The sequence below is a fragment of the Mirounga angustirostris genome, unplaced genomic scaffold (genome assembly GCF_029215605.1).
Source record: "Mirounga angustirostris isolate CCGP_5_RB_7025 unplaced genomic scaffold, mMirAng1.0.hap1 SCAF_4, whole genome shotgun sequence".
NCBI classification, from domain to species: domain Eukaryota; kingdom Metazoa; phylum Chordata; class Mammalia; order Carnivora; family Phocidae; genus Mirounga; species Mirounga angustirostris.
In genome coordinates, this window is record NW_026991712.1 from 11,287,025 (window position 1) to 11,305,081 (window position 18,057).

The following is an 18,057-nucleotide window of genomic DNA, read 5'->3' on the forward strand; positions in this document are numbered from 1 at the left end:
GCTACGCGGCAGAGACGTGAGCCCAAGTCTTTCTTAGCTAGAACTCATGCTCCTGTAAAATAAATAAATTCCTGAAAACTAAGTAAACTCAAATGAAATTCATGCAGCTTATAACTCATGCTCCTGCAAAATAAATGCACTGTTCTATCCTCTAGAAGCTGCCTTGCTTTGAATGTCCATCTTTTTTTTTTTTTTTAAGATTTTATTTATTTATTTGAGACAGATAGAATGAGAGACAGAGAGCATGAGAGGGAGGAGGGTCAGAGGGAGAAGCAGACTCCCTGCCGAGCAGGGAGCCCGATGCGGGACTCGATCCCGGGACTCCAGGATCATGACCTGAGCCGAAGGCAGTCGCTTAACCAACTGAGCCACCCAGGCGCCCTGAATGTCCATCTTTATAGGAACTGTGTTCCGTGAAAATGAGGCTTTTATTTTATGACCTTAACTCATTTCTGATCCTGATTAGTAGTCATTCTATTGGACTCTAGATACTGGTTATTTACTTCCAAAGTCCAAAACCATCACTCATGGATTTGACCTTACAAAGGATCCTTACAAGAATAACCTAGGTGTCTGAAGAAGATTCCAAAATCTGAGATCTCATACTGTGGGAATTGCCATGCACCGCCCCCCACTCTTGTTTCCTCCTCCAGGTGACTAATTTAGAGATATATCTGAGTCCTGGAATGAAAAGAGGTATATTTATAGCCATGCTTCACATAAAAAGCAAGTTCAAAGGGAACTAACATTGGTTGAGTATTCACTATGCGTCAACCTCTTTATCCACATCCCCTTGGTTTATTTCCCCTAACAACCTGCATTGTAGTTTTATTATTGCACTAACTTTGCAGATGAGAAGACAAGGGTGATAATAAAAGAATAGAGATTCCAACCCCAGTTCACATAACATAAAGCATATTCTCTTCCCACCTTATTGCCCCTGTCTCATGAAGGCACTGGGAGCTTTTGAAGAATGCTGTAAGTTTCATCCCATCAGGTTGGGATGCTGGCTGGTGCTGTTGATCTCGCTCCCATAGAGCACCCCAAACTCCCCACCCCTCTCTCCTTTCCCTGGTTACATTGTTGACCATCTTGCAAATGCAACCCCTTGGTTGTTAGGTAGGTGGGCTGGAGTGAAGCCTAAACTTGGAAATAGAAGTCTGCCAATTCCCTGATGACAATGGGGTCAGTAGTGCCCTCGCTGTTCATGAGAATAAGCCACAACTCTTCTTATTTAAAGCATGCTACAAGGATTCCTGTCTTACCCCAGTCAGCAGCGCTCAGAGTAAGAAACTGCATGAGGAGTGTGAGGGTGCTCAACTGCCTTGATGGGGATGATGATAACAACAAAGATGATGCATACTTTGTTCAAAGCTGGGCACATACAAGTATACGTATGGGTGTGTGTTTTCTGGCTCTGCAAAGGATGATGTAGATTTCCGAGCAGCTCCGCACAAAGAAATCCAGTGTTTTAAGTTTTGCCTACGTTAGACTCTATTCACTTTGAGATATCCAGGAATGGTTTTCAGGCTATTTGAGAAAATGAGAGGTGCACATGGCTTGCACTGGGACATGGTTTCAAATTTAAAGAGGATTATGGCCCATGAACCCCAGAAATGGTGGGTAGAAGTGTGAACCTTTGAAATTCTAATTGCAGACAGCCGGAGGAGGTATGTACTTACCGGGGTACAATATCTCATTGTTCACATATTCCTCTCCTGGCCAGAGAAGATGGGGAGGAGGAGCAATATAACATAATCTCTCAGAGAAACTGCAACAATTGATGGCAGCAGTTTGAGCTCTCCGGTGAATTCCGTCATGAAAGAAATCCCCGGCTGTTTACCATTGCAGCTAGCTTAGCTTCTCGTAATAAACTTTATTTCTTGCCTTGTAGAGTTGGGGGTATGCACAGACTTGGCTTCAGCTGGGAGGGATCTGTGTGGTCATTTTGGCACACCCACCCCTTTATTTTACAAGTGATGGCACTAAGGCCCAAGGTGAGAACGTCAGTTATTAGGAGAGAAAGCTCGGGAATCCAGGGCTCCGGGAACTGAGGCAATTATTCACTGACTCTAGGCTTTTAATAATAGCTCCTATTTATCAAGTGTTTATATATGGCATACATACAGGATGGAAGGTACGACCACCCCAGTGGAGGTGACAGGCATTAGATGACTTGCAATACAGAGGAGAATAGAATAAGTACAAAATCAAAGTCAAAACTGATTTCCAGCCTAGAGGGTGTCCTTCTTGGAGTGGATGGAAGTCTTAGTACTGGGTGTTATGCTCAACTGCTCCGCAGGGAAGCACAGGGTTACTGAGGTCACAGAGCTTAATTAGCCCAAGCTAGTAAGAGCCATAATGCTCCAAGTCACAGAACTTGTCAGATGCAGGATGACTTGGTTAGTATGTGGAAAAAGAGGTAAGATTTTCTTCTGAGTGGTTCATACTCCAAAAGCTCATTTTCTGTCAACCACTGCACACAAGCAAGTGACCTCCAGGTGCTGGTCTTCAGCTGCCTGCTGTTGCCATCTGGCTAACTCCCCAGAACCTCAACTTTGGTGTGTCCCAAACCAAACTTGGCTTTTTTCAGGTTTATTTATTTATTTTAGAGAGGATTGGGGGCGGGGCAGGAGGAGAGAATCTTCAAGCTTCAATCTCCCCACTGAGTGTGGAGCCCAAAGAAGGGCTCGATCTCACAACCCATGAGATCATGACCTGAGCCCAAACCAAGAGTCAGGTGCTTAACCAACTAAGCCATCCCTGTGCCCCCCGCAAACCAAACTTTTAAAGTGCTCATGAGGAGAAAGCGAGTGCCTGTTTATTTACTTATTTTTTAGAATGCCTCTCAAGATTCATTTCTCAACCCTTTACTTTGCCAGAGAAAAATCTTTATTCACATACGCTGCCTTACGAATTTCTTCCTATAGTTAGCTGAAACCCTTGCCTACCCGACATTGATGAGCGCTTTGCTGGAGGCACAGTTCAGGTTTCGTAGGGCCAGCGCAGGTAGACAAAACTCCTTGAACTCATTTCATAATGGCTTTCCTGTGCACAAAGTACTTTCTCATCCATTATTATTTAACAACTCATGGGGTTGGTTCATCTTATGTGAGGCAACTGAAGGCCAAGATCCCATAGCCGACAGGATGTCTCTGGGACTCAATCTCTTGTTGTCTTTTCTGCTCAAGATGTCACCTGTCGGAGAGGGCTTCTCTGAACATTCCTCATACTGTGGCACCTCTATCACTTTTTTTTAAGATTTTAATTATTTGAGAGCGAGAGAGCACGAGCAGGTGAGAGAGGCAGAGGGAGAAGCAGCTCCCCACTGAGCAGAGAGCCCGATGTCCGGCTTGATCCTAGGACTATGGGATCATGACCTGAGCTGAAGGCAGCCATTCAACCGCCTGAGCCACCCAGGTGTCCCCCTCCATCACTTTCTTACTTTATATGTACTCCACGTTATATCACATGATTTGTTGGTTGTCCGATTCCCCACTAGAAGGGAAGCTCCTGAGAGCTGGGACATTGTCATTACTGAATCTCCAGGGCATGTAGTAGGCCCTTAGTAAATATTTGCTGACAGTGGGGTGATGCATTTTCATTTGACCAGCACTTGCTACTTCTCTGTGCCTTGGGGCCTTGTCCCTGCCTTGGGGCACTCCATTGTGGTTGTGGGTAAGGACTAGGGAATGGACACTTAACCACACCAGATGGCAGGAACTCAATTCTAGGGGGAGGCCACAGGGCCAGCCTTCCGCCCTAATGCGGTGCATTTGGAGAGGAGTTTGTAAGACTGCTCCTATTGGCTTCAATGACAGCGATCCTGGGAAGCTTCCCAAGGGCCTAGCTTTCTTCTTCTTTTCTTTTTAAAAGCAATTTTATCCCTAATCAGTGGTGAGAAATTACATGGATTCTTTGGACTAAGTCGAGTGAGCTAGTTAAAATAGCCATCTGCTAGGACCAAGGAATGAGCAATCTGTTGGTACTTTCTCCGCTGAAATTTGGCATCTGCTGAGCACTGTACACCATTTGAACCCCCGGAAATGCCTTTTGCACTCCTGACCCTCGTGTGTCCTGCGGGTTAAAAAAAACTCACAGTGCAAATGGAAGATTAGAAAATTGTAAAAAAAAAAAAAAAAAAAGCAAAAATCCTTTCATTTGTCTTAGCATTTTAGCAACCTAAGCAAACTGCACCTTCCAAGGACGGTGAGCGCCCTGCACCGGGGCCGAGGGCGGGAGCCAAGCGAGCGCGCGGCTGCAAGCGGGGGGAGGGAGGGGGAGGGGGGCCAGGCCGCCCCTGCGCCCGCGCCCCCTTCGCTCTGCCCGCGGCCCTCGCAGCAGGAGGCGGCTCTCCAGGCCTCGCTTCCTGCACCCACTCGGGACTAAAAAAGAACGCGCATAACTTTTTTGGTCCCTCTTCTCGCAGAAAGCAGGCGTAACGAGCTCGCTGAAGTAACCGCTCCGGGGGCGGCGCCGGGACGCGAGCTTCCGGAGCCCCGCAAGCCTTGCGGCCCCCACCCGGACGCCCCGTCGGAACGCGGCCCGGGAGGCGGGGCGCCGGCGGGGCGGGGCGGGGGCGGGCGCCGGGGGCGGGGCGCCGGCGGCGGGGGCGGGGCGGGGCGGGCGCCGGCGCGTGCGCAGAGCACTTCCTTGTTTGTCCCCGTGACTGTAGCGGGAGCGCCGCCTGCCCGCCGCCAGCCTGCTCGCCCGCGGGAGTGTGCGCTCAGTCTGCCGGTGTCCTCGCCGCCGCCTGTCAGAGCGTTCTCAGGAGGCAGTGCCGGCCGACCCGAGCCGCCGCATAGCGCCGAGCCCCCTCCCCCGCCGCCGGCATGAGCACAGGGAGGCGGGTCCCCGAGAGCCCTCTGCCCCGCGCGCGGCTCGGAGTTTGAAGGGCCCCGCGCCGAGCGCCGCTGCCGCCGCCCACTCCGCCCGCGCTCTCTCCCGCCGCCGCCGGGGACGGGAGCCGCGCCAGCCCGGGCGCCGGGTGGCAGGCTGCGCGGGGCGTTCATGAGCCACCGGGCGGCCCGCGGCCCCGGGAGCCTGCGCCGTGACTCACTCCCCGCCCCCGCTTGTGTCTCGCCCCCCCGGCAGGATGCCGGACCAGATCTCCGTCTCCGAGTTCATCACCGAGACCACCGAGGACTACAACTCGCCCACCACGTCCAGCTTCACCACGCGGCTGCACAACTGCAGGAACACCGTCACGCTGCTGGAGGAGGTAGGTCGGGGCCGGCGCGCCCCACCGGGGACCCCGGCCCGTTCGCCGGGACGCCTCGATGCCCTCGCTCGCAGCCTCTGCCTCGCAGTTGAATGGTCTGCATTTCTGAGCGGGGAGGAAAAGGATGTCAGGGGCTGGGGCGGCCACACCCCCTTGGGGATCCCCCCCTTCCCGCTCCCAGGTGAAGAGGGGACTTAAGATGTGCAGCCCCTTGCCCCATTTGCCAGGGCGCCGACTCCCCGGGCCTGGAGGTGGGGAGAGGATTGAGCGAGCTCCTGACACCGCTAGGAAAAAGAAGAGGGAAGTCCTCTCCCTATCTTGGACCCTTCGTGGGTGCAGTACAGTCTGCTGGGCTCTTTCCACATCCTTCTGACCCGGCCGTAACCCGCAAAGTAAGTGGTGTCAGGCCCCAGAGGGTGAGGGAGGCGAAGCAACGTGGCCAAGGTCACCAGCAAGGGACTGGGAGATGGTCAGTGACTGGCGCTCTTCCTAGCCTGGCTGTGCCAGGCAGGCTTAGTTGCGTAGGCAAGGGCCCCCAGATAAAACCCCGAAGGGATGAGAGGAGACTCAGCCTGGGATTGCTTCCACCCCAGGATTCTTCCGCATCCAGTCTCCAGTGCCTAAACCCCGAGTGGAAAGAGAGATCTGTGCAGACAGGTCCCCACCTGGCTCCCTGCACCCGAGGGTTTGGTTCTGCTGAGGCTGCTGCGCCAGCAGGACTTGCCCGCAGGGCACTCCTAAGCTGTGACGGGAGACCTGAGGCTGCTGGGAAGAGCTGGCCAGAACGGGAGAAAGGGGGGCCTGAGACTGCAGAAGAACAGCTCCCCTTATCTAGACCCTCCAGAGAGGCATTGTGGGTGTCCTGGGCAGGGCCAAGGGCAGAGCGATTTCCTTTACAATTTAAGTGAATTAGTGATAGGGCAGAGTGGGTAGGTAAGGAGGAACCCACAAGCCCAAGAGGCAAAAGCCTCTGAACCTCAATAAAAATAGGACATTTGCCTTGGAACTCTGCACCATCTGTAAGTGCCGTAAAGCACCACTCCCCTCCAAACAAGCCAAGCCTATTTCAACTGAAAAAGACAGCATTGGGGGAACTTAGGAAGGCAGATCGTTTTCTTGGAGTGGATTATCCTGTGGTTGGTTTATTTGAGGTTTGGGGAGCTCTTTCTGATATAAGCTCACCACAGCCAGCTCTCTGTAATACTGAGAAGCTTGGGCTTTTGTGGGAAACTGCTCTTGGTACAAGCTTTGCTCCTCACTGTTCAGGCCCGGTTACAGGCAGAATTGGTACTCTGAAGCCTAAGGTCCTAAATTTTAGGAGGGGAGAAATTTCTTTTCACGCTGGGTCCTATCTTGCCCGCCTGGTGCAGTGAATTAGTCTGAACATTTTATGCAGTTGAGGATGCTTCTAGAGTTCTCTATGAAGTTAATGTTGGGTTATTGAACTGAATTTTGAAATTCATTTGGAGAAATATCAGCTAAGTTTGTTTGAAAGCCAGAGGTAAATGGATTTTTGCAGGGCGGGGGGGTTGTCTTTGTGACCTGTCATTCTGTTGCTTTAGCCTGACATTCAGTGTCTGGGAATACTCGGAGTTGCCAGGCATTCAACCTTACGATGGGTCTGTCCTTCACTTAATAGTGATAAATTGGAACATGCTGATAAAGGAGCATTTTGCACCCTTTTTGTGTACGAATTGTATATGCCTCCTGAAGGATGTGACACTGATTAGACTGAGTGGTTATTTTCCTTCTAGATAAGTTCTTCAGTGCCTGCTAATAGAGCTGTCAGTTATTTTAACTTTCCCTTTCTGCCCATTTAGATAGTGTTACTATATTCTGTTTGTGTGGGGTATGATAAGGGTAGTAGCTGATAATGCTGTTTGTAGGGTTTTATGCCCATATTTTGCAGCAACAGGAGAGGATAGGGTTAATGTTAATTATGTGCAGCTGCTCTTAATCTTAGGTTGAGGTAACTAAATTTAAACGTGAATGCAACAGATATATATATATATTTTTTTTTAAATAAGGAATACTATTCTGCAGGGTTAGGTTGAAAAATAGATCCAATCATAGTACAAATGTGGTCACTTAAGAATTTGAGGAGGAATCAGAATCAGGCTAGCAGTGCAAAAGTGTCATGTTAGAGTATGTTGATAATATTTATGCTCTCAAAAACATTACAGTAAATGTTTCAGTCAGAATGACACAATAATTTTGTGTTTTTCTGAACTTCAGTGTAGTACTGGTCAAGGAGTCATTGCCCTAATCTGCATCTTTAACTCTTGAATCATAGGCCATGAAGTTGGACTCAGGAATGATGGCCTCTTGCATAAATGTGAAATATACGTGTTCGTTTCTTATTGATAGGTAACCACCAAGTTTAATTTTTATTTTTTCCCCCTAAGTTTGCATATATGGAAGGGGCACATTGTTATAAATATCTTAAGTGGATCAGAATTCAGTTCTTAAAAAAATATGGGGCTTTAAGGTTATTACCCTCAAAATGTAAGAAAAAGTTTTGGGGCAAACCACAAAATCTTGTTGGCATATGCTTCACAAGTGAGATACTTGGAAACTTTAAGAGGGCCGTTTGTGTTGCTTTGTGGTTATCCTTAGGAATAGGACTTTTGGGTACTTTTTTGGTGATTTGGAAACTCAGGAATAGGAATTCATTTGGGCAGCTTGGAATTCTTTTTAAAAAATCGTTTTCTAAAAAACAAAAAAAAACAAAAAAAATCGTTTTCTAGTGCCAGTTATTAAATGCCTTCCTGTTTACTTACAAACTCCCCCCCCCCCCCCGCCTTTGGGTTCCTAATCAACCTATAGAAGTCTCAACTAAAAAGCTGTAGCTCTCCAACCTTGGAACCCTAAGTTAACCCACACTCCCCCTTTTGGTATGTCCCGTTGGCAAAGACTGCTTTGCAGATGTTGGTGCTTTTGTTTAAATCTCTCTGTGATGCGCACTGTAGGAAATGGGTCAGAAATGTGTCGAAAAAGAGGCAAAAGAGTTTGCTTCTGGGCTTCACCTTTGGGGGCAGAGGGTCCCACAGGACTGTGGGAGTTACGGTTAGGCTGGCACATAATGAGTGGCTGCCTTTGGGAGGCAGGAATGGATTAGCTGTCCAGGTTTCATCCTGATGTCTGAGTGTTTTCCATGCAAAAAGGCAGTGTTTTGCTTATTCAGCAGAGCACACTGACGTGTGCCATTTTACTCGTGACCATTTGGAAATTCTGAGGAAATGACTAGGAGACTGGGAGAAGACAGAGTTTTGCTGAGAAAGGAAGGGAAGCAGGCATTCCAGGACCTCTGTGCAGGGAGACTGTAGGAGAGACTTTCCACTTAAAGGCTTAGACTGGTCAATACTTTGTACTTGGTGAAAGGGAGAGTCAACATGATAAATGAAGGTGTGCTTGGTTATTTAATATTGGGTCAGCACTTTATCTTTTTGTGATGATGGAGGAGGCATACCTTGCCCATTTATTGAACGACTGCTCTGTGCCAGGCCTGTTGTAGGCACATGGCACGCATGATCACATTTAAGCCTCATGTGAGCTTTATGGAGAAGGGACAGTTATCTCCATTTTACAGAGAAAAAAATTGAGGCCTAGAGAGATGAAGTGATTGGTCCCCAAGGTCGCATGGCTAGTAAGTCAGTGGAGTTAGGAAATCCTTAAGCAATTAAGACATAAAACAGATGTTCTAAATGTCTACAAAGATGTATTTCAGTGGCTTTATAGAGAATGTAAGAGGCTTCACTTTTCATGGTACCTTCTGATTTTGATCTCATGAAACAGAGATGCCTAAGTTCCTAAGTGGCTTATTTTTTCTTCGTGTTCACATTCCAGGGAGTTCTTAATAGTAATACTTAAATACATTTCTTATTTTTTTTCCTGTGCTTTCAGAGACTTTGGATATGGTTTTTCAGATTCAGGTGTGGGAACTTATTTGGGCATAATCTAGGAATAGCATTCACTCATAGCATTTTTGGGGAGCACCTGCTAGGTACAAGTCATTTTGCTAAGTGTAGCTGAGGTATTGGAGTTGTTGTCTAGATTGTGTTATGGAGGAAGTGACGGTGTTTGAGAAAGAGGTAAATAGGGCTGTCATTCTTAAAAGGGTAGAAAGGGGCAGTTTGCGGGTGGGAGAAATGATATTAGGACATTCACCCCAATAATGCAAGGTGAATCACTCAAATTACCATCCAATCAGTATACAAATTGTCCAGTGCCCAGCAGTGTGTTAGGCCCTGAGGATACTAAGGTGATCAACCCGGCCAGTAAGAAGTGCACCGTGTAAAATTTTTCTCAAGGGAGCTCTCATTGAAGTGTGGGTCTTGCATTAGAAGTTCACTTGTTTTAACATATACACATGACGTGCTTAGTCCTTCCTGAGGCCATAGAAATGTTTGAAGAATGAAGAAACGAATGAAGGTGTGGAATGCAGATCCATTCCTCTTTCGTAGTAACTTATAGTTACCAGTTATTGGTGTTCCTACAATGTGCAAGCCCCGTGCCTACTATTATTTAATGTTTACATGTGCCCTATTATTATGTTTGACCCATCTTCCCACAGTTGAATCTTTCGCCCAAGGGCACACACATAGTAAGTAGTAGATTTGGGCATGAATCCCATTTCTGTAACATCCCTGTGCATGCTAGTTAGACTTCATCTTTATGTGTTTCTTCACTCTCCAAGTAAGTTCTAATTTTTACTCATGTTCATTTGGGCATCATCTTCTATGCTGATGACAAGAGGTCATTAATCTTTGATAAATGTTTTTAGGTTCTCCAGTGTTACCTGTGGAATCTCATACATAGGGCCTCTGTGGCCAGGGCTTAAAGTCTGATCTCATTCATCAGCTCCAAGTGTTCTAGAATGCAATCGCATTACTTCTCTTAAATTTTGAAAGCCGATAAACTAAGCAGCAAGTGCTAGTTTATGTAGCAGATGCTAAAGTTGGTTATGGTCTTAAATAAAAGTAAATCAGAGTTTCGATAAAAGCAGGGTTAGTTTTATGCATTGTTTGAGGTCAAAATAATATGTTTTCTTTGTCCCTAACCTCTTGAAGATAAAACAACAGAAGGTAAGTCTCCCCTGATGCTGCTATCTTACACAGAATTCGTGCTCTGTGGTCCAGCCTTTGATCCAGTTCAGAGGTATTGAGAGTGAGTTTTCTCTGGACATAAGCAGCAAAGGTCAGTGAATGAAGAATATGTTTATTTGCCTACAGAAGCAACGAGAGAAGGAAATTTCTTTTATGTACCAGAACTCATGTTTTTTCTAAAACAGGCTCCAACGGTTAGCTGGGTATTCCAAGCTAATGCTGTTTGCCTTTTATATACATATTTAGGGTTTAAAAGACATTTTCTATATGTGCTATCTAATAAAATGCCTTTGTGGTAGCGTCCTTATCATTCTTTTACATGTGAATAAATTAAGGCTCAGAGAGGTAAATTACTTGACCAGCATAACGCAGGATCTCTGGATCTAAAATCCTTTGTTTCTTCTGTATTTCACCATCTTTTGTGCTTCCTGTCCGCTCGTTTTTTGTTTTATTTTGTTTTTTTCTTTCAGGGCCCATAAAAATGATATCTACTGATTTTTCTTATTCATACTTGATTTCTAGTGCCAGAGGTAAAGAGTTTGGGGTAGAGAAGAAAGGGAAAGACAAAGACAGCTCCTTTTCTCTGTTCTTCAAAGACCTCTTGTTAGATGGCTCTCGGAATTTCTGCTGTTTGTAGTTAGAAACGGTGCTGCCAGCAGTCCTCCCGGGGCTCAGCAGAAGTGGAAAAGGCCCAATGGCTTCCCGCTCTCCCCTGGCATACTTAGTCTGGGACTGTTGACCAGCCTGTCTTTGCCTGCGAGCTGCCCACAGCCCTGGCCAAAGAACCACTGCTCTTGGTTGGGGTTGCTGCAGGACTCTGGCTATCTGCCTCTGGCCTCCTGGTTGTCCATAGCCCTGCCTTTGTGCTGGGTGCTGGGAATCACTAGCCATCGGAGTCTAATGGAGCTTGGAGAAAGTCTAGTCAGGTGCTTCCCAGCCTAAGAGCCTGATCTCTGAGGGGCCCATGAAAGTGGTGATGGGAGTCTAATAATCACTTGCAGTATTTCATAAAAATTAATAGATGCCTTAATAACGTGGTTCGGCATACCTCTCATGCCAACTGTCTTTGGTTTTGGTCAAAATATATCAGCTCAGTGGTGTAGCACTGATTATCTTCTGCTGATCAGGTCCTCGGATTGCCTGTTAGAGATTGCTGTAGTTGGAAAATCAAATATCTCATTCCTGTGATTGGTTTGCTAGAAGAACCTTCGAGTTTTGTATCCCCATGGGAGAGAGCTCAGGAGAGATGAGGACCCACATAGACCTAGTTTCATCCTGTTGTGGAGACTGAAGCCTAGGGTGGGAACAAAATTGGGCAGAGATTTGAATTCAGGTCTCTCTCAACTTCCAGCCCATGCTCTCTGCACTGTGCTTTCCAAAATGACTTTGGAGGCTATTTGTGCACGGTGGTGGATTTCTCTCTAAAACTTGCTTCCGGGTCAGAGGAGAGGAGAGTAAACCTGAATTTAGGAACCTGGTCTTGCTAGCCAGTCTGCCGGTGTAAATTTTGGTCTCAGGAGGTACGCTGTGAGGCCACAGCAGCCTTCCTTGATGCTAAGTTAGGAGGCTTTCATCAGAAGCATCGTGGTCCTGGATGTTCAAACACTACCCAGAATTTTGCCTTTATGTCTGCAGGTCAAGGGAGCCTCAAGAGAGGTGGTTTCCATTTATGTAACCTAGTCATTTGGGGGCTAGAGCCAGACATTGGCCTGAGCCATTCCCACATGTAGTAGTTAAGCATAAGTAAGTGATAGGCTAGAGACCACTTTGCATCTGAGCCTCTGTTTCCTCATTTGATAAAAAAAAAATGGCATTGATTTGAGTGTTAAAGGAGATAGGACACTCGAGGCACTAATCACATGACTTCATTACTGGTAAAATGTGGCCTGATGAATGTCAGCGTCTGACCAGTCAGATGAGTCAGCCTTCCTTTTGTGGGGTGGGGAGGAAAGAGGTGAGAGGCATTCCTTGATAGGGAGATGGGCAGAGTTCTCTCCCCTGTGAGCCAGTAGCAACACTTGGGTTCCCTTACCTGGGTTAATTGCAGCCCTGTTATCTTGGAGTCTTTGTCAGGCAAGTTTCCGAACCTTACTGTGTCTCAGTTCCCTCATGGGGATCATACCTCCCTCTTAGGATAATGCCTGCCATGGTAAGTGCTCTAGAAATAATTATTCTTACTATCCTCGTGCTGTTGCTGTTCGTTATTATTGGAGTAGACCCTTGAATGTGTAGCTGAGAGGACAAGACTTGGTCGACTCTTTTCAGGACGGTGGGTGATGAAGAGGTCAGATGACGGAGCCCGCTGTGTGCCTTCGAGGAACTGGATGGTGGAAGTGCAGATGGGACTGGAGGGAGGACTGGGGGAACACTAACACTTGCATCATTGGGGCGCATGGTCAAAGCCAATTTCATCTGGAGCAGACTGACAGCTCAGTTTTACTCTGTACGCAGCTCTTGGTGGGGCTCCTCTGGAGTCAGGGAACCGCTGACCGGCGCTGCCTCCGCTGACCCAGACCAGCCTGATGGGCTGTACTCTGGTGCAGCCCCACTGTGTGTGCTTCCTTTGCGCCTGCCGATTGTTTCTGCCCCGCCCCCCGCCCCCTTTGCCTCCATTGGTGTGTCAAAGCCACGACAGTGCTGTCCCATTTGATTTTTGCTGGGGCTTTGGGGTAAGGAGCCACTTTCTCTGTTACATAATAAATGCAGGTATTTGATTCCGGTCATTTGTGGGGAGGTGCGGGGGGAAGCATTTATGCCTTGGCTCTGAGTGGGACAGAGCGTGGCAGCCGTGTTGTATGCTTTCCTGATTACAGCTTGAAGCTCCGAGACCACAAGGAATTCTATTTTGGTTTGGAGGCAGGCACCTTAAAGTGAAAACGACTTATCCTTGGATTTACATTTCAGTGTGTCTCCTAGCTTCTTTTCAGTGTCAGTAAGATGAGTTCTAATTATTTGTGAGGCAGGGGTTTGGTCAGATCTGGAGGCACTTCACCCCACTTGGTCTTAGCGGAATCTGAGAGGTCGCAGTAGGTTCTTCCAGCCCAGAGCCCGTGCAGAGCGGCCCTGTGTCATGGTGCTGTTTGTGGTCACTTACGTAAGAACTGAATTTTAATGCTGCGGCTATGGTGTAATTTTCCCCAGAGAACTGGAATATATGTCCCTCTGATAAGACAGCACCCAATTCAGCCTCCCAGAAGCTAGAAAAACAAAACCAGACCTCATGCACCAGCAACTGCATTTTGGTACCAACTGCTAAAGAAAGCAGAGTTGGCTAAGTCAATCTAGATCATCCCTTTAACTGCCCCATGTGCTTTGGATGGAGAACAGAAGCTTTTCCAAGCCCTTTTGTTATTAATACAGCTTGGATACCTTGTATTTCTGTAGCATTATGCTCAGGGGCGAGAGCAAGGACAGCCATGTCCCCATGCCCAGCATAGCACCTGACCTGATGACTGTATTATAAAATAAATTGCACAGAGCTGGAAAAGGCCTTTAGAGACCATCTGGTTCAACTCCTCTTTTCTAGGGATGATGAAGTTAGGCTCTGCATTGTAAGTAACAGATTTCACCTCCCCCCCCAACAAAACAAAATACAGCTAGTTCAAGCATAATGAGGACTTGCTTTAAGGACTCATGGGGCTGTTTCCTGGAACATGAGGGGCAAGAATAGTAGGAAATGTGGAGATTCTTTTCTGGGAAGATGGCAGCCCAGGCCCTACCTGCCCCCTCGCTCCAGTGCCCACCCCCGCTAGCTGAGTCTCTGTAGCTGATTCACATATCTGGAAGGATTGGACTGGTCCAGCTTGGGTCAGGATACCACCACTAGTCCAATCAGCTTTGGCTAGGTTTCTGGGGTTACGTGATGGGTGAGTCTGAGCCTTCGTCAAGGACTGGGTATGATAGTGATCCTCAGAGAAGAGTTAAGAGGATAGGGAAGCTCCCTTTTTGTACACCCAGATCACACTGCAAAACTGGGACTAGGATCTGGATCTTCTAGCCCCACTGTCTTCATCCTTCATTGGCGTGAGAGCAAAATGGAGACCACAGCACCTCACAGGGTTATCAAGAGAACCAGTGGGGAAAGTAAGACAGCTACATGCCTGGCATCCAGCGAAACTGGGAAGATGTTTACTTCTCTGCCATTCCCTCTGCAAATCTCACCTCCTCTTGACCCTTCTGCAGTGTATTCATTCGGGACATTTTGAAGGGCTGTGGTCAGAGCACTGTGCTGCCTAGTTGTAGCTTTCCTGATGTGGTCAAGAAAGACCAACATTCCACATAGGGTGTGGGTAGAGAAGAAACACCCCATTGCCGTTTAAATCCATGGTGATGACATGGTGCTCAAAAATAATCCTCCCTAGATACCCAGGATGGATGGAAGACTCTGCAGAGCAGCTAGGCTCTGTTTGGGAAACTTTCTGGTTTGCTTGGCCTGCTCCCAGTGTTAAATAACAGAACTGCAATGGAGGTCTGATGAGGGCTGACAGCTTTCCTTCCAGTAAGTGGCTTCTTCACTGACCAGTTACACACAAAATAAAATTCGAGCACTAGCTGACTGGACTTCATTGTTTTGAAACGGAGTCTTCCTTTATGTTTCATTAATCATTTTTTTATGAAGTCCATTTCCTTTTCTTTGTAATGTTTATTCATGTTAATAGCACTCACATAAAATTAGATACTCCTTATTTCCACAAAGTGCAAATCAAAATAAGCATTCATTGCTGGGCCAGCAGCAGGTGCTGCTTGAATAATGGTAATATTTTTCAAAGCAATGCAAGTGAATGCACTGCCTCCCAGTAAATAAAATGGTGCCAAGTCAAAATAATGCCGTCACCATCCCAAGGCATCCTCATTTTGTGTTTAAGAGTTTGAACAAATTCAGGATCTGCGAACACTAAAATGAAGCAAGCACTCACCCTGTGCTCGGTGCTGTGATGGATGTCCTCCATATATCATCTCCCTCAGTCCTTCCAGCAGCTCCGTGGGGATGGGTGCTGTTTTCCCCATTTCACAGATGACAGGCTAGGCTTAGAAAGGATTCAGCCCAAACCAGGCTCTCTCTACCTCCAACTTGTTCTCGAGAAAAAATGCTTTATATTCTGAATGGAATACTAATGAAATAGAACAGTCAGGAAATAGGCTTCAGCTGAAGCATGAGATACTTAGGTTAGAGTTGAATAAGAACTTCCTGATAGGGTAAAATACCAACTGGATAGCCATGGAAATAGCATATTTCCCTCTGATTTTAGGATAATTTTGTCGTTGATTGGCTAATGAATTAAATTATGTACTACGTTCATACATGTCTTCACTTTTAGTAGACTGTAAGTACCTTGCGGCCAGGGATCCCCCTCCCTTTCTTTTTACCTAGTTGGCACTCAGAAATTTGACAAAAATAAGATTATAGGAAAGCTATTTGATTTATAATTGTTGAGGCAGATCTGGTAAAGTTTTTCCAGATACTGCTATCTACCTCTGTACTTTAGTTATGTGGCTACTGATTGCATAGAGCAATTGGAAAAACCCTCCATTACCAAATTTCCCAAAGGTTGTGCCACAGATTTATGGCAGACCTGGATGCTGAGTCAGATTCTTGGTCTGTCCTTTTGGTGTCTGCAACCTGCAGGCTTTTTGGGGTCAGTGAGTTCAGTAACAGTGATTGCTCTCACTTTCTGAGTTCGCAGCTCTGTACTGGGTACCTTACATACGTTATTTCTCACCTTCACATTGCCCAGCTAGTGCATGCTGGAGCCAGGAATCAGACTTAAGTCTGTAGGGCTCCATAGCCCTCACCTTCCCTCTACCGTGCAGCCTCACTTGGTGGTGATTTAGCTGCAAAGTGCAGGGGAATGGCAGCGAGTCAGGCTAGCATTTACTTTCTTAGTGGAAACAAATACACATATACACACACAAACAAGACACGCTTCTGCCAGTGGAAAAGGAAAGCATTTTCCCCTCATTTGTTTCCTTTGAGTGGGAGGCATTTAAATTTAGATAATGTACATCCCTAATCGGGGGCAGCCAATTCATGATGTGGTATCAGAGGGATTAATGAGAGAATTGGTATTTTCAGAAAGAGTTGACCTCTCATTCTTCTTTGAGTGGCAAGTAGTGAATCATATGATTTAATGAGCAATTGTGCTCTGCGTTTACTCTCCAGCATTTTTGTACTCTGAACCGCTTTCCATGTACTTATGTGTTGTCTCATTTCAGGCGCACAACACTTTTAGCTAGGCAACAGAGGCACCTTTTCCTCATTTGTTTTTGGTTTTTTTGTTTTTTGTTTTTTTTAAAGATTTTTTTTTTTTATTTGACAGAGAGATAGCCAGAGAGGGAACACAAGCAGGGGGAGTGGGAGAGGGAGAAAGAGGCTTCCCGCCGAGCAGGGAGCCCCATGCGGGGCTCGATCCCAGGACCCTGGGATCATGACCTGAGCCTAAGGCAGACGTTTAACGACTGAGCCACCCAGGCGCCCCACCTTTTCCTCATTTGTGAGACGAGAAAACAGAGGCTCAGAAAGTTAAAATGATTTGTCATTGGTCACAGGACTGAAAAAGCATGCTGAGACTGAGCTCTGTTACCAGCCTCCTCTTTCTGAAAGAGACGGGCTTACATGGTGAGAAATGTTTTGTCAAGTAATTTCTAACTGAAAGAATACCTTTTGAATAAAAAAAAACTTAGATTTTACTGTTCGTATTATTAGATTCCCCTCTGGGTACGTACATACACGTAGATCTTTTGTGATCCTTTTTCTTTTTTTTTTTTTCCTTCATAGCTCAGTCCTTCAAGTGGATTTTTGCTTTGTTTCTGTTTTCGTTTGTTGGTTTTTTAACTTTTACACCTATGCAAAAGCAGAGAGGCTGGTGTGAGCCTCCACATAGCTATCAGCCAGCTTCACTGTGATCTGCTCTTGGTCAGTGTTTTCATCCTTACCTTTACCCCGGATTTTTAAAATCAATCCTAGATAATGTTTTATTTCATTCTAAGTATCCTAAAAGATAAGGACTTGGGGAGGGGCAGGGAGGAACCACATTACCATTATTACTTCTGCAGAAAAGATAGTTTTCTCAAGATCATTACATATTCAGTGTTCTAAGAGATTTTCCCCCCCTTTAAATGGTTTGGTCAAATCAGGAGCTAAATGAAATCCATAGGAAATTGGCTGGTGCATATTTAACATTTCTTTTAATCTGTGGGTACCCTTTCTTTTTCCCCTCTTGCAATGTTTTGTTGAAGAACTGGGTTGTTTGTCCTGTAGAGTTGGATAATGGTGATTGCATCTCTCTGGTGTCATTTAGCATGTGCTGCAGCCTATTCTTGACATACTTTTGTTCCTTCCTCGTAGCTTTTTCATAGTAAAGAATAAAAGGAATGCATTCCCTTTGTAGAAAACTAGGGGTGGGGCGCCTGGGTGGCTCAGCGGTTAAGCGGCTGCCTTCCGCTCAGGTCATGATCCCAGGGTCCTGGGATCGAGCCCTGCGTCAGGCTCCCTGCTCAGTGGGGAGTCTGCTGCTCCCTCTCCCTCTGCCTGCCTCTCTGCCTACTTGTGCTCTCTATCTATCTGTCAAATAAATAAATAAATAAAATCTTTAAAAAAAAAAAGAAAACTAGGGGAAAGCATAAAAAAGGAAATTAAAAGTCCATAATCCCACCAGCCAGAGATAACTACTTCCATCACTTCAGCTACTTCTTCCAGATAACTGTATCTGGCTTATTTTCATTTAACACATC

At 46.4% G+C, this 18,057-nt stretch overlaps 1 protein-coding gene across 9 annotated transcripts in view; it reads left to right on the forward strand.

The window, feature by feature from the left end:
* ASAP1 (ArfGAP with SH3 domain, ankyrin repeat and PH domain 1) overlaps positions 1 to 18,057 on the forward strand; it is a 348,641-nt gene that overhangs the window by 71,162 nt on the left and 259,422 nt on the right. For 7 of the 9 annotated variants that reach the window (XM_045895867.3, XM_064587867.1, XM_064587866.1 and 4 more), the window contains one exon: positions 5,095 to 5,221. The exons of the other annotated variants lie outside the window; for them this stretch is intronic. In XM_045895867.3, coding sequence (XP_045751823.1) covers positions 5,095 to 5,221 — 127 coding nt within the window. The remainder of the gene's footprint in view (positions 1 to 5,094; positions 5,222 to 18,057) is intronic. 9 annotated transcript variants of the gene reach the window in all.